Genomic DNA, 16,866 nt, shown 5'->3' on the forward strand with positions numbered 1-16,866 from the left:
TTGCAATGTAGCAGCCTAATTTTTAACCAAAAATAAATGACAAATCATGCCAATTCCAACAGAACTGAAGGAAATGTGAATACCTTTCTAAAGGTCACCAAAAAACTAAAACAAACCCACAAGCATTAATGTTTTCTGATAAATTTTACAGATAATTATAACATTTTACAATTAAAAAACCTTAAAGCAGAAAGTCTTTCTTTCCAAAGAAACTGGCACAAAAAAAGAATACTTCTACTTAAACATTTCACAACTATTACTAAACAGACATTAAAAGTAGATGTTATAACTTTTATAAACCAAGAAGTATGAACAGTTTAGTTTGCTATGTCTGCTCCTTGGAACCTGTGGCTGCTCATTTACACAAAGCACTGCCATTTCACCATCAATAAAGGTTCAAAAATTCCTAACTGCATGCATTCATGCAAGACTCTTATATGTTCAAAGAGTCTGAGTCTGTAAAAACACAAATTCATCATCATTTCAGGTAAGAAAGACAAGGTCCACATCACAGAAAGAGCTCTGGAAGAATAAGGAGGACAAGGGAAGTCACAGCAAGCAGAACCTTCTGAGGACCGCATCCTCCCTTGATGAACTCACAAGTATAGACAATTAGTTCATCCCATATTCAAACACTACACACCATGAGCCAAAATATTAAATTCTACTAAGTGCCATCAGGTCCAAGACAATTACTGTTGGGTACAAAGATCAGAAAGAGAACTATCACCATGAACGCAAATCAGCACCTCACTGCTGCTGACAACAAAGATACCATCGTCACATGGGTCAAGAACAGGACTTTACATTGTAATGTAGGTACAAAAATACAAAGGGTTTCTGTGTTATCAGACCACAGTGGCATTCTAAAAACTCAAACATAAAATAGCTGACGTACTAATGATTTGTAGCATCTCATTTCAAACCATGACTGCAAGAAAACTAAGGAAATGTTTGTAAAGGTGACTATGGAACAACTGCTTCTTCCAATATACAAGCTAACAGGCATCTAACAAAATTAGAAGCTACAGTTTCAAAGCAAAACAATCATATGAGTAGGTCTGGTTTGTAATTGCTGCAGATTCCAAAACTTCGTGTTGAAAGAGTGACGTAATTTCTTCACACCCCCACCCTGAGGCTATCATGCTGTGTTCTTATATTCCTCCCCAGATACCTGCTCCCAGTCACCCTCTAGTACATAAGATAGAGTTAGATAGGTATTTTGTTTGATGTGGGATCACTGTTATGCTCTGTTATGCTTTTTTCTTGGGAAATACGTTACAACAAGGCTGCTTCCAGTGTTTTCAAGCCATATGTTGTAAAAGATATTTGGCTCCAGCTGTTGCTCAACTCATTCAAAATGCAACTACCAGACAATCTTATTTCTACCCAAAAAGCTGAGATTCACACTTCCTTTTCTTCTAAGAAAGAAGAATTTGCTTCTGATCTACTTTCCCAGTTGCAGAACCATATATCTGTATGATGCAATTTATTAGTTTTGCACAAATAGTAGTGAAAGTAGATCTGCAACAGCCCTTTTCAACTCTTGAAACAGAGAATTACACACACAGTATTAGTCAGCAATTTAGAATTTTTCATATACTTAAGATAGTGCAACCCATCTTCTATGCTGTACAAGGCATCTAGAGCAAAATTTTAAGAATACATCACAAATTTAATTTCAAATATATACAGCACTCACATAATGTAGCATAAGCTGATTTTTAAATGTCATTACAATAAGTTAAACTCCATTTCTCATGAATATGCACTCTATTTTAATCTCAGTATTCATATTCCCTAACAGACTTTTTTCAGTTTAGAAGAAAAGGGTGAGGTTACCTTACATGCTCATTTTGCAAGGAACAGAAGGTAAGGTGTCAGCCTCCCCATAGCTCACAATGCTTACATTTTATTTACTTTCTTGCACTATCAGCTGTAGAGGGCTATCATGTGTTTGTGGATGGTAACTATTCTATTTTCAAGAATCATTATTTTAAACGGGAAATCATCTTACAGAGTCAGGAGACACACAGCCATTGTCTAAAGCACCACTGTGTGGTTTAAGAGTTTTGTATATGACGCAAATACGTTACTTCTCAATTTTTAAGTGTGATTTTTGACAATTAAGGAGTTACATGAAAGTGTAACTGCAAATTATAAATGAACAAACGCTTGAATTCCTCAAAATAAACCCTAGATAACATGGAATGCAGGACCCCAAAAGGTGCTGAGGTGAAACAACTGGATGAAGCAATATTTGTAGGGTTTTGGGGGTTGTTTGTTTGTTTATTGAGGTGACCCCTTTCCTAAAAACGGTAGGGAAGCAGCAGTGGTTTGGGACTTCTTTCTTCCACAGTTACATAGAGACTGAAAATACGTAGCTATATTTTAATATCTCCAGAATCACATATACCAAGGATAAAGACATTACAGTATCTTTAAATGATCATTGCAGAGTATATTTACACCTTGGCTATCCTTCTTGCTTGCTCCAAATAGAAATCAAGAAAAGCTAGGGGGGAAATGGCCCCAAGATACACCTGACATGGATTTTTATTCCAAACAGGAAACCGAAACACAGAAAAATAAGAATGTAACTCTTACCCCTTATTGCAGAAAGTGGTAATGACAAAGGTTACTGTGCTACAAGCATAGCACAAAAGATGTTATCTCAATTTTGTATTCTGTGCAGTGGATTCACCAGGTAGCACACAATTTCAGTCTGAACCCCTAATTCATCAAGGCATTTAATTATGAGTAATCTTACTGGCTTCAGTGAGCTACATGTCCTTTATTTTGAGGAAATGATGCAAGTCCTCTACTGAGTCAGATCATAACGAAGAGTGGAAGAGCAGATGTCCTCCTACCCACAGTACTTCCTGGACCTGGAGTACTTAATTATGAAGGTACCTTCCCTATCTCAGTCCTGTGACAGAGTTTCTACAGACACAGTTTTAGTAGTCTATTAACCAGCGAATTGCCTCTTACCATTCTTGCATTCTTTTCTCGAGTTCTGGAAGTAAGAATTTACTATGGAAGGCATTTATCGATGAAATGTTAGAAAAGATTTTGTTAATCACTTCAGCTGGAAATGAACCTCTGTTGGCTTCCTCAAGGAGTCTGGAATAGAATACCTGCAATACAAAAAGACAGCCCCAAACATATCAGCCTATTATCTTTAATCAGTGAAAGACCACTTAGTCACCCCTTTTATTCCAACTGAAACAAGATTAATATTTCAATAATATAGACAGGTAATGACAAACTCATTTATTGTCTTTCCCTCACCAGAAGTAAAAGCTTCTCCCCTTACACCACACTTTTTTTTCTTGTGAGCCAGGAAAACTCTGCAGGCAGAGCAGACATAAGGAAAGCCAAACTGAAGTAGTGCCTTTCTGGATTGACTCCAGGCATCCTATCTGTTTTAACAGCTATATCATCTCAGGTTTCCCAGTTTTCTAGTTGTATTTTCCACCCTTGCTTTCTTTTCAATTAGCATGATCTCTGATCACCATTAGTACAGCCACTCTCTTTATATGATGCATCCCCTCATCCTTTTGAAATCGAAATAATCGGAGACTATGAGCAGTATTCACACACAATTTAAAGCATCAAAGGGGTCACATTCTGATTGGATTCTATTATAGTCTCTTTTTAAAAAATATATTTTTTCCGCATCAGTGGGCTCTACTTGACTAGATGCAGCTACAGAATGTCTAGAGACATGTGCAGGTGTTAACATGCACATAAAACAGTGCTTATGGGGAGCTCTGGTTCTTTTACCTCCCTCTCCCATGCTTGAATAGACTGCATCTCCCTAGAGAGAGCTTCAGGAGTTTGGGTAAGGGCTAGGGAAAGAAGAAAAGAGTCTGAAGACAGGAACTTTGATCATCCCAACTGAGACAGCAGAAGTACCTTAAAAGGAAAAAATCCATATGCATTTACATATCCTTTAAAACATACTTGCCATGCTACACCTCCAAGATGACAGTTAATTTTGACAAGTTACTTTGAAGACCATAAAGGTTACATAACTTTTTAACCAAGTTTAGAAATGTAACAGTCATTTCCAAGTCTCCTGGCTTCCTCTTATTAGCAGCAGTTGAGCAGTTTCAGAAATCTGTCCAGTTAATATTTGGAAAACAGGCGTAGAAGGGATGGACTTATGATCACACTAAGGAAAATAACTGTACATTACCCATCAGAAAACACTATGAATTAAGTAAGCATTCTCCTTTTTATTTTTAAACTTCTCTAAATCAGAGCACTTTTTCTGCAATGCTTTGTCTTTTCAAACACACCATATATCCATCCTAGTGTGGAACTGCTAGGTAAATCCACTTTCATGAGGTCGGTTACTTACATCCCCAAGCAGTCTGAACAATGATTCTATCAGTTGAGACTTTTTACTTTCCATCAACCATTTTTACAAGACTTACGTGTTATACCTGAGAAATTTAAACAGTAATGTCTGAGAAAAATATCATGGAGTAAGACAATGCAAAGCTACAGGCATCCAGGTAAAACTGATGTGTTATGTGAAGAAGTAAAGACTTTAAAAGGAAAATACTCAAAACCTACAAACTTTCTTGTTTAAGAAATATCAATTTGATTCTACAGAGCACAACAATTCAACCCTTTCCTTGCAGGAATTTCCTTGCAAAGTAATTTCTGTTCACCTCAATGAGATATAGTCTAAATGTATAGTGGGAAAATAATCTAGTATGGGCATCTTCCCAGGTTCTTGGGGACTAAAGAAGAACTCTGATTGGGTGGCTCAAGTTTGAAAGATTTAGTAATTTTTTAGTGGGTGGGTGATTTCAGTATTATAAAATGATACCCTTCTCCATTTCACCAGAAGCCAAGAAATGGTGATACATCCTCTGTTGGAGGGCTGTCGGTATGCTCTACTATTGCTTATAGTGACATCTATACACACAGAACATACTGCATTCATATCCACAAAATCCTAACGCTTTTAAGAACACTGCATTTTTAAAAGAGAAACATAGGCAAAGTTATGTGGCAGGAGCAAATGACTGACTCAAAAAGTCGGCAAAACATGAAAAACATGCCACCTTTTATGTAATTTAAATACACACTTATACATAGCCATTCAAGTGAATTCAAGGCAAGATAACAAACACAAATTGAAGAAAAACATACCCCATCTAGGAGGTCAAGTCGGCTGACATAGGCTTTTTCTGTTTGCAGAAGCTCACTGGCAATTTTATGACGTTTTTGCTCATCTGTCTCCTGGAGGAAAATAAGAAGAGCTCTCAGAATACTGGAGGAAATGTAATTTATTATTTAAAAAATTTGGAAAGACATATGGTTACCTTACACTCCAAAGAACAAGTGAAATCCAAGTTTCACATTTACTAATAGACACCCCACTTTGAAAAAATACAAACTTTTCAGCAGTTTAATCTACAAATACAGAAGTTGGAGACAGGTAAAAATCAGTCAAAGAGCAGAGCAAAATTCAAAGCCTGAAACTTTCGTATTTCCCTATTTCTACAGGGATCTTTGCCAAAGCACCACTCAGCAGATCAGCTCATATCCTAGTAATCGAGTACACCTGACCTTTCAGAGCTGGAAGAACTGATTTGCCAAGTAAGAGGGAACAGATGGGATCAGTCGGCGTTCGCCCCCACCCCCATTTCAAAAGTTATTCGAACTGCATGTTCTTTGCATGACAGAATTATTGAAAAATACCATGGAAAATGTTTTGTGTTCATCGATACACTCATTGCTGATTAATTGTTGACTGCAATTAGAGGGCTCCTTCGCTCTGTCTTTATGGAAGTCACTTCATCTTAGGGAAAGTTTTCACTTTAAAGTCTTTCATTCCACTTAATACTTTTTTGATTCTTCTGTTGAATGGAAATTTAAAATGTTCATTCAAATTTCAATATTAAACTAAACATGTTTGAATATAAAATTGTGAGTCGCTGTGAGAAGTTACTTCAAAAAAAAAACAAACCCACAATGAAAGCACAGCCTTCAAAATATTAAAACATTACAGAAATGCCTCAGGCTCACGAGTGTCAAATTCAACAAAACAACACTTCCATTACAAGATTTTTTCTTCAAGATTTAGAAGCGTTCACATCTAACAACACCCAAGTCTTTTCCTAAGTAAACAGCAGTCTTAGCACAGTGCTTATGGGAAAGTGCCAACTTACTAGACAAACCATGGAAAGACTTCATTAAAGAAATAAAGAGGAGAGCTTGAGAGAATCATTTCTGATTTCAAACAAGAGTATGGTAAACATTTGCAAGTACATTTATAAGGGTGGTTTGCAGAATACTGAATAGTAAAGTACAGTCTTTCATTTAAGGACTTTGGTGAGGGTTTTTTTTTTTCCCTTTTTCAGTATTCAGTAAGTATTTCAAGTCTGAACACATTTCAATTCTAATCTTCAGTATTAACAGTCACACTGCTACACAGCAAGCCTCCTCCCTAAATACAGGCTTTCAACAGTAACTTCAAAGCTGTTCATTAAATCTGTTTAAATCAGCACAGCAACCACAGTAACGTACAGAACAGCATTTTAAGTGCTGTCAAGAGACATTGCAGGGAGCTGGAGAATTAGCTATTAATGGCTACAGCATGCCGTTTAGTGCAGCCATTTACAAGAGATCTCATATGCGGACTAGAGGCACAAAACCACGGGGGCTACTGGTTCCTTGGCTCCCTGAAGCACTGCTGTAGAATCTATCTGCAATTTTCAGAAGATCACTTGAACTAATTAAGAGGGGAAAAAAAATTAAAAAATCACACATAACAAGCTCAAAGCTATCACATAAAATGAGCAATTAGAAAAAAAACCACCATTTTTAATCCTCACTCCTAACTCAGAAAAATCCCTTTTACTCTCCCAGTACACTCTGACCCCATCTTTCCCATCCCTCTCAGTATCAACATTTTGCATCTTCCTAACTCTTGAACGACAGCTTTCTCTTTACATCAATTGCACTATCTGACACAAGAATCTTTTATGTGGGCAAAAAATACACACCACGGATGATGTATCTTTTAATCACAGTCTCATGTTCTTATTCCAGCATAAGAACACCCACCTACAGGGTTAAATCAGTGCAAAAATAACACAAAGCTGTATTGACACTTCTATTTTAGGGAAGTCCTCAGTTTCCCACTCCACCACCTCAAGATTTGCCCACGTTACATGAACTCCCAGCTGGGTTTTCCACTACTAGCTCCAACCTCCTCCCTAGTCATTCACCCAACTTCTGTATCTCGAGTATCTTATCTATAGGAAGGCACCTGGTGTCCACAAGGTCAGTCCAGCTTGAAAACAACACATCCCAGGCTATTTTGGTAGTAGTGTCATTCATCTCCTGCAGAGCTTTTCTTGATGGAAGTGGCAGCTGCTGGTCCTGAGCACATGGGGTGAACTGGGACCAGATGCATGAGTGGGCACACAGGTACTGAAGCGCCATGTTACACAGTACAGCACATTTGGTGGAAAAACCCACCAACTGCTCAAAAAGAGTGCTGCAGCTGGCATACACACACATGCATGTATATACAGTATGTATATATACATATGCTTTTTTTCCTGCTTTAAGGGAATTCATCTGCAGCCATCCCAGCTCTGCTGCAGCACACACCACACTATGCTGCACCTTTAACCACAACTGCCCACCCAGCCCTCCTTGAAGCAGGCATGCAGGAGCAAGCTATGGGCTCAGGACAGGCGGACTCCAAGAAGAAGCTCAACTTTTGCAGATCTGAATTTGGCTGTTCCAAGCAGAAGCAGCACCTCTTACAACATAATTTGGAGATAAATCCTGAATGATATTTGTGACAGTGAGAATGACAGAGCCGTTCGTTATTAGAGCTGTTCAACAAAACAGCCTTGAAAAACCATGTAGAGATAATGAAGGAACATTCCTAAAGAAAAAAATATTTAAAAAACATGGAAAATATGAAGTTAGTATTCAGCTTTTGAGAACTTCAATGCTTCCCTAAAGAACAACTGTGTCAAATCTAATAATTAATAGCAAAAGGGAATTTTAATACTCAAGTTACAAGTTAAGCTTTATTTTCACGGGATATAACCATAAATCCCCACTTCTCTTCACAAGCAGGGTAATCGGAATGAAAGATATGGAAACATTTTCTGGAAAGTTTTCTATTTCCCTCCTATGACTTCTTTATACTTTTAGTATACTGGTATATTGGTTACCTTGTTTCTAACAAAAATAGCAAGATAATTCACTACAAGGTATATGTGGACACATCCTCTATCACTTCATCAAAACTTGGCAATGATTTCAGGGTATATTTCAAACTTCCATGACAATCTGTAATACATGGCAACCCAGTGTATAAGCCAAAGAGAAATGGCTATTGTGCTACATAGAGAATGCTCAGATTAGAGGTATATGATTTTAACTGTGGATCAAAATATCAGAAATGAGATAGCAGTAGGTACATCAGGCAGGACTGCAAACTTGTACCTCTGTATGGATGCTTACAATAAGTATTTCACCTGGGCCTAGTCATGTATTCTGTATGAAATTGCATGTCCTTAGAATCATTAAATTTCCATGGATGCTCCAGAAATTCCAGCAAGTAATTTTTACTCAAATTGTTCTTGAACTCTGAAATGAAGAAGTAATATGAAAAATGCTGCTGAGAGTATGAACTGTTTGTACCTGTGTTCATATTTCCAAACATTGTTTTTTCCATTGTCCTAAAGTTGCAAAAATTAGGCTAATGTAAAGCAGCCTTTACATAAACCTCAATTCCAATATAGCCATAACTTACTGTTCAAACCTTGGTAGGAGCTGTCTCCTACCAAGAAAACAATACCTACTGACATGACAGCGATGTTATATATGATTCAATCCTATTTAGGTGTAACCCTTGCGCCAAGGGCTTTGCACTAATACGTTAAGCAACACAGAATGAGAGATGTAGAGTATGAACAAACATCATTCAATCTATGCTATGCTTGTTTGTTTGCAATACTGAGTTTGGTCCGAAATAACATAGTGAGTTTTTCTTTTCTAAAACCATTCACGTCCTGAATGGCATTCATGTTCGCAGCTGCTTCATGACCCAAACAACAGTTTTCTTCCCTAAGTATTAGGAATATAAATGAAAATATCCAGGAGAATTTAAGATTTCCTTTAATCTCTCGAGTCCTCAGTTTCTGAAATCAAGGAAACCACTATATTTTGCAAGACCTGCAGTGAAAATCCCGAATGATACCATCACCTTTTGGCATATTAACTCTATACAACAGCCCATTGCATAAATGATGGGTGAGTTTCTTGCACAGCAACCAATAAAAACAGTAAAGATCCTGGTATCCCTAAAGAAGCAGCTTTTCTCAAGAGGATTTATGCGTTTATATTGGGTGCTAAAGACACACAGCTTTGTTCAGAATTTACTGTTGCTAAAGATGACCATAAAATTGTAGAACCAGTAGGAATTTGGAAAAGCCTCTCAAATGTTGCAACAGTAAAATGTTTATTGGCAGGAGATTAACTTTGCAATAAAGTTTCAACCTGTTTTAATCAGAACTTGACCTTACCTTTAGAAATATACCACCTCCATCAGGTTTTGCATCTGAAATATCAGAGCCCACAACATTGCCATTGAAAGAAAACATCGAGCAAGGACTTCACAAAAGATGTGCAATGGATTCTTCTCCATCTGTGGCATGCCTGCAGTCTATATCCCCATTTTCTACCAGTCTCACAACAAACACCGAAGCATTTGTCTGCTTGTCTTCAGCTAGCTCTAGCAGCAGATTTCTCACAAGATGTTACTCAGGAAGTTAACTGACTGGGATGTTCTCATACTAGTCAGCCTCCGCATTTTCAGCGGACCGAATTTTATGACAGAAGGTGCTTCTGCTGTGAGGCAGGAAACTTTTTACTTCTAATAGTCTTTTCACTTGTGATACTGGTGGTTTGTGATTTCCAAATTAATTCAGTAAATAATTTGAAAACATGTTCTGGTCATTTAGGGAAAATGTTTCAGAACACTGCCAAATTTAAGACGTTTTGTCTCAACTTTTCCAGATCCTGCAATAATCTGACTTTAGTCAGCTCTACAGTGATAAGCAGGTGGGGGGAAATAGTTGTAAGAGCAACACTATTTCAAAATAAGCTTTCTTTTCCGAGTCTAAAAAGTACTTTTTGCTCTGGTTTTGCACAATTCCCCATTTTAATTCACCATTTTCAGCAGCAGACTTAGTTTATTCCTCCTGTATGTGTATGTGTTTACAAAGATATAGCACCACTTTTTTTCCTCTTCCCTGAATTAGGATATATGGCATGCAAGAGACAAGATGCTTCACATTAGTGTGTGTATATATATATATATGATGCATAATTTAAAGTTTGTCTATGACTCACATGCATTTGCTTCTATTGCTTTTACTTAACTGTACCAACACGTACTTAATTAAACAGGTCAGAAGAGTGCTGTTAGTTCTATGCAGAGCAACTTCAGCTGGACCGCATCCCAGTTTTAAGATTCTTTTATTTTAGAAAAAGTGGGTGCTTAGCAAAATCACAGACTGTCTAATGCTTCTACTTCTTCCATATTCCTGCTTGGTTATACAAACAGCTTAAAGCTTTAGCAAACCTTTCCTGTTCCTCTTTATCTTCCTTCTATTACAGACAGCATGACAGCAGATACTTAAACCTCCAGAGGGCTGATTTTAAATTATAGGTTTCATTAATTCAAACTAAATCAGTGCTCCATTTTGTAAAGCGTGTCCCTTAGATCAGTCTGTGGTAGTCCCGCTTCTTCATCTCACTAGGTTAAAGGGGTTGTCCTTGTATCACAAGTAAGCTTGTATCTCAGGAAATACTGCTGTGACCCAGTTCAGTTTTATAGGTTCAGCTCTCCATCAATGCTGACTTAAGAGTCTGCCTGCATGGGTTTGGATTGTTTGCGGTTTTTACCCTTTAAGCACCAGCAAACAATACATCTAGTAGCAGTGACACCTTACAATTTTACTCTTGGTCAGTACAGGACAGATCACATGTGCTGATCCCAGCAGCTCAAAGACAGATTTTGAAGAGATTGCTGCCATTAGCATTTCCTCAGTTCCTTCCTGCACTTTACGACAGGACTGCCTCCCATTTCTGCTTTTTCCTGAAAATACTGCCAATCCCTTACTGCGTGACTTGGATTCAAGCTTAACATCATTGCCCACAAAGCATTCAGCATGCCTTTTAGGCATGGAGAGGGGAAACAGGCATTACCAAACAGAAGACAGAAACATGAGAGGTACGGCAGGTTAAAAGTGCCTTGGACTTGTCTTGGACTTGCCTTGGACTTGGACCAGTCTTATTTTTAGGTGGAAATCATAACATTCATTCATTATTGGCAAAGCAACCCCTAAAACAAACAAGAAAACCCACGCAACCCATCACCTTCTTGTCAATTTCTAGGATTTGTTACCCTGTAATACGTGAGAATTTGAGGTCCACCTTTCCCACAGAGAGAAATTATCCTCAAATTGTAGGTATGGGACCCCCAGCTGACCAAACTCAAGGGCTTGGAGAGGTCGGTAGTTAACTGATGCAGATTACTGACAAGCAGAGATGAGCTTTATCAGCACTCAGCTATTTGGCTCTCAGGTGAAGAGGAAGCCAGAAGGGTCCAGCTCAGTAGCCCCCTCCTGTCATGACTTACACAGGACACAGATGGACCAGGACTGTTAATGATGTTCACCAGCCACCAATGTTTTAGTATGGAAGACAAACTGCTTAATCAAACTTTCAGAAGTGGAAATATGCAGAATTTTTCAGCAATTAATTTCCCAAGACAGATTTTCTTCCACCCACTTATTTCCCTTAATTATTTAAAACCTTTCTTACAAGTAAGCTCCAATTCATCATGATGTATGTTCTCCTTACTAACAAGGCATATCATTACTATATTCTGAAACTCGTGTCTCTCTGATACTGAGCACACTGCCGTTGCCTTTTCAGCTTTTACTTGACAACTACCCTAGGTTAAGGATTCACACAGTAGTTCTGCCTAAGCCCTCTCACTGTAGTTTACTACACATGGAATTTTGGTTTATAGACACCATTAATATGTCCCTTGTAGTCTGGCACAGCTGAAGTATAGTGATAAACATGTACACCTGTTTCAGTTTGACTTCTTTTTAAAAACCTCAGATAACTAACAGGGAAGGCAAATAAAACTTGTATTTCCTGTCTTTTTTTTTCAGAGGAAAAATAACCAAAAGATTTTCAGCTTTCTGACTTGCTCTTGGAAGCTTATTTTTTGTAAATAAAAACCTAGAGAAAATACACACAGTAGTAATACAGCAAGAACAAAAGATTTTTTTCTTGTTACCTTTGTTTCTACAGGTTGATCTTGCTTACTGATTTCCTCAGTTGGCTCTTCCTTCACGTTAGCATTAATTTCTAGAGTTTCATTTTCAGATGGGAGCAGTGTGTCACTGCTTGGAGTCCTGTGGCAGCTGTTAAGCATCTGTCCTTCACAGGCAGTTAGACTTTGCAGTGACTCTCTGGAAGTACTTTCTCTTTCCCCATTTATCAAGCTGCTGTTGATGGCATTATCTGGAACCGGGGTGGTCACAGCGGAGCCATGATCTGGTATCCTCCTGTCATCATCTTCTGTCTGGTCTTGTGCTACTACTCCATTGGCTGTGTGTATGTTTGCAACCTGAGTTTTGTCAGTATTACCATTTCCCTGTTTTTGTAGTGGGTGCTTTTGTTTTTGTAGTGGGAGTTTTGGCTGAGGTGCTGGTGTTAACCCATATCTTCCTTGAGATTTAGAAATGTGGAGAACAGAGGAATCTTTCTTCAAATCACTAGGATTTAACGAGCTAAAAACACCAAAAAAAATAAAACAGATGAGAGAAAAGATAAACATGGTGTTATAGAAAATCCTTGGTATGGGGACTATGAGAGTTGCACCACGTAACGAAATCCTCCCAAACCCTTTTTTCTGTGTTAATATTACGAAGTTCAGGCTATCAAGACTGAAATTGCATTATTCCATTAACACACACACACACAAACATGTGTTTCTTACTGGAAATTCAGAGTGCCATCCCTATCAATTCACTACCAATCCTCATATGTCTTGAATCTCCTTTGTAAAATGGAAGGCAGTATGATCAGCTTCATGTGACAGACAAGGGAACTGAGGCACTGAGACATGAAGCAAAGCATCCCAGAAGATCATTGGCAGAAATGCAGGAAAACTCACAGCCTCTCAAGTCTCACTCCAATGCTTAAATTAACAAGCAGCCTGTTCCCTAATTACCCTTTAATTACACAAAATGCATGAAAAACATCCAAGAACATTTAGTATCCCTTTCCTTAGTTCAGCATATTACAGGAAGAGCTTTGAATTCCTATCCATTTCTTCCACCAGTTTCCTTATTTAGCAGTGTCCTTTCATCTTACTGCATCTTTCCTGTTGTGTTTTTTTTTTACTTCCATATTTTAACACCGCTTTGAATGTATTTTATCCCTTGTTCATACCTTTAACCACCTCTTTCTTAATTTATTTTTGAGATTTTGAATTTTAGGCCAGTGTAAGTGGTAGCCTACTCTGTAAAAGCGCCTGCCTTCATTATAATTAAAAACTAAATAAAATCATTGGAATAAAAACAAAACCTATACATTTTTGCATTAAGTATGTTTAACAAGCCATATTCAACTTGCAAAACAATAGCATGACTGACCTCTAACATACCGTTCCTAGTATGGACCATTAATCTTTGAAAAGATGAAGACTGTTTATAAACTCTCTGTTTACTCCTTATAGGACACTTATGACAAATATTATAAAACATATTCTGCATATCCATATGCAGAGCTCAAAAATATCTTACACCAGGTTCATCTGCTTCTGTCATATAAGAAAAAAAATTAGATCAGTTTCATGCCTCTTAAAAAAATAAGCTTAACTCCAGGATTGAAAAATGTAAATTAATTCTACTGCCTGCTCACAGCAAAGAGGTTTAATTAACTTTCTGCCATACCTACATGTTTATGGGCTACACAGACCAATGAAGATAAGTTATCATAACTGACAATCAGTTTGCTGTTCATGAACATGCTATCTAGTCATTTGAGGACCAATTATTTAGAGTGAAGTTCACCTTCACGGAAGACACATTTTGTGAGCTGAGCTCATTTAAAAAACGGGAATTGCTTCCACAGCCACAGCAGGATATTCCAGAACTCAGCATGCTAATTGTGGAAGTTTCTCATAAGCAGGGATCACAGAGCTGAGGAGAATTTAATCATTGGACGTATGTGACTGGATGTACTTAATGGATGATGTTAGCCAAAAAGCAATTCAGCTTCCCGTACTCCCTAAAACAAAACGTCCCTACTTGTATAAGTCTATAAATAAGAAAGTTTTCCTTGCTTTCTTTATCATTTCCTTTAATTGCGCCATACTGAAGAAGTTCCTGTACAATGCAGAAAGCACGTCAGGAGGAAGAAATGTATTGCTCACTGGTTCTAAATTCTAAGGATTCTACATTGTTAAAAAGACTTGTCACTTGTGTGACGCTTTGGAGGAAAACTAGGAAACAAAGTGGTAACAGGACCAGAGACCTGTGCTAGAATTCACAGGACCTCAAGTGCTGCAGTAATTTCTTTTTCCCATATTTGAGCAGCTGCAATGATAGAGTGCAATTAAGCCCCTGATTAATGACAGAAGTTTCTTCCAGATGAAGATCTGAAATTATTTCTGTTCCACTAGACAAATGTATTTTTGCAATGTTCAGTTTCTTCTGTATAAAGGATTAAATTTCCCCCATCGGGGGGGGGGGGGGCAGGGGAGCGGGGAGGGGAATTCTTCCAATGAAAGCCTTAATACTCTAGCTCCTTAGAAGGACACGCTCTGTTACACATCATTCATTCATTCCCATAGGGGTCATCCCATCAGAACATCAGTATCCTGAGGAAACATGAGAAAGCCAAGTCCAAGACCTGCAAGGCTCAACTGTCACTGGACTGTTTCTTGAGCTGTTCCTCTGTTGCGGGCTTTCTGTAAAGTTGCTCTCTCTACACAGAGCGGATATATTAGAAACTTCAGTTGCTTTTAATGCTTGCCACACACAGCTAATTAAAGACACACAAGTAACACTATTTTGTGAAAGCTGAGTTCCCTGTGGCTTATTTCCCAAAGCTTCAAATGTTTCCTGTAAGAGGCAGTATCAGAATTCAAGAACACGAAGCTAACCCACCAAAATCACCAAGTACTACAGAGCAGTTTAGACAATGTACACCACATCAATGTGAATAACTTGTACAGTTCACACTCGTCACATGAATGATCTGAAGAGGTTGAGATAGTATTAAAGAAAACATCTGGATTTCAGGTTTTTCTGTTTACTTCTAAAAGTAAACATTTTTTCTGCAAGAACAAAACAATTTAAGATTAGCTCCAATGTTTCATTCTAAAAGCAGCAGTTATTTCAAATTGCTGATGCTTTTCAGGATGCTTTAAAAAATGCCCCAAGTTAGTTCATGTGGAGTTTTTTGTTTGTTTGTTGATTGGTTTTTTGTAGTTTTTGTTTGGTTTGGTTTGGTTTTGGGGAGGGGTTGGTTTGGTTTTTTGTTTTGGATTTATTTTTAAGAAAAATTAAGACTAGAATACTATCACCTTATGAAAAAGCACACCTTGTACAGGCCAAAAATACATCTGGCTCACATCATTTCAAAACACATGCAGTTTTGCCATCAACTCCTCTGGCAGGGGTACATCTGAGCACTATCACAGTACCAATGCTCTTCCTCACAGGTTTAAGTTCCAACAATCTACACACAACAGAGTAACAAACCAATTCAAATTCTGTCACATACCTGCCTCCCTCAAAACGGTTGATGAGATCTGATACTTTACTGGACTTTTCCTTTGTGACACCAGAAACAGCAGCGGGCATCTCTTCCTCCATTCTCGGTTTCTGATTTGATAAAGCTTTATGCCTAGGTGTTTGGTATGTAACAGGTGACACCTTCTGCAGATGAATTGGCTTTGGAGGCACTGCAAACAACAACAATAATCAATAACTCAATAACTGTGTCTTTGAATTGTCAGAACACATAGGAGGTTTCTACATAAGAACACATAGGAGCTTTCTACATAAGAACTCTTCTTATGTAGAATACTACATACTGTACTTATGTACAGTAATGGAGAAAAGATGGCCTTGGCTTTATTTAACCTTAGAGCTGCTTTATGAATACAGGGACTTCGTATAGGGTTTTCGTGCTCTGTCTGGTATCAGGCATCATCTTATATTTCTTGGATAAAAGACAAACCATATGCTACCTTAAGCTAGAAAATTCAGGGGAATTTGTGTGTTTAGTGTTTTTTTATGGTATCCTGCAGCAAACCCACATATGGCCTCCATAAAAGCAGGTTTTATCATAAAAACCAATTAAGCATAATCAAAGTATCTAGTGCTATGAAGCTCAAGAGAGATTTAAATTGCTGCCTCAAAACTCTTGTGCTTTCATTCTCTATCTTCTCCCTCATGACCTCATTAATAATAGTCAGTGGAAAAGGTACTTACCTTTGACTTTGAGCTTTCTTTACTCAATGAACCTTTGTCTACTTGTACTCCTGAAAACCTGCCTTCCTGAAAATATGTTTTATTCTTCTTGTTTTTTCCCCATCCCTCCCATAAGTCCTTCTAATTAGATTGTTAACGGTCAGTCACTGTTTAATACAGCAGTGACTACAGCATGAAAGACAAGGTGACACATAAAGCAACTGGAATCACAAGTGCTGGGGATCTTTAACTTTTAAGCAACTCTGCAGCACCAGTGGGCTGCTAAAGCACTTCACAGACTGGGCCT

The 16,866-nt window shown here is 37.9% G+C and overlaps 1 protein-coding gene across 5 annotated transcripts in view; it reads right to left on the minus strand.

Annotated features, from left to right (window-relative positions):
* FGD4 (FYVE, RhoGEF and PH domain containing 4) overlaps window positions 1-16,866 on the minus strand; it is a 110,466-nt gene that overhangs the window by 18,189 nt on the left and 75,411 nt on the right. For all 5 annotated transcript variants that reach the window (XM_065681634.1, XM_065681625.1, XM_065681663.1 and 2 more), the window contains 4 exons: window positions 15,868-16,048; window positions 12,368-12,863; window positions 5,170-5,259; window positions 2,992-3,137 (listed from right to left, as the gene is read on the minus strand). In XM_065681634.1, coding sequence (XP_065537706.1) covers window positions 2,992-3,137; window positions 5,170-5,259; window positions 12,368-12,863; window positions 15,868-16,048 — 913 coding nt within the window. The remainder of the gene's footprint in view (window positions 1-2,991; window positions 3,138-5,169; window positions 5,260-12,367; window positions 12,864-15,867; window positions 16,049-16,866) is intronic.

The sequence above is a fragment of the Lathamus discolor genome, chromosome 1 (genome assembly GCF_037157495.1).
Source record: "Lathamus discolor isolate bLatDis1 chromosome 1, bLatDis1.hap1, whole genome shotgun sequence".
Lineage (NCBI taxonomy): Eukaryota > Metazoa > Chordata > Aves > Psittaciformes > Psittacidae > Lathamus > Lathamus discolor.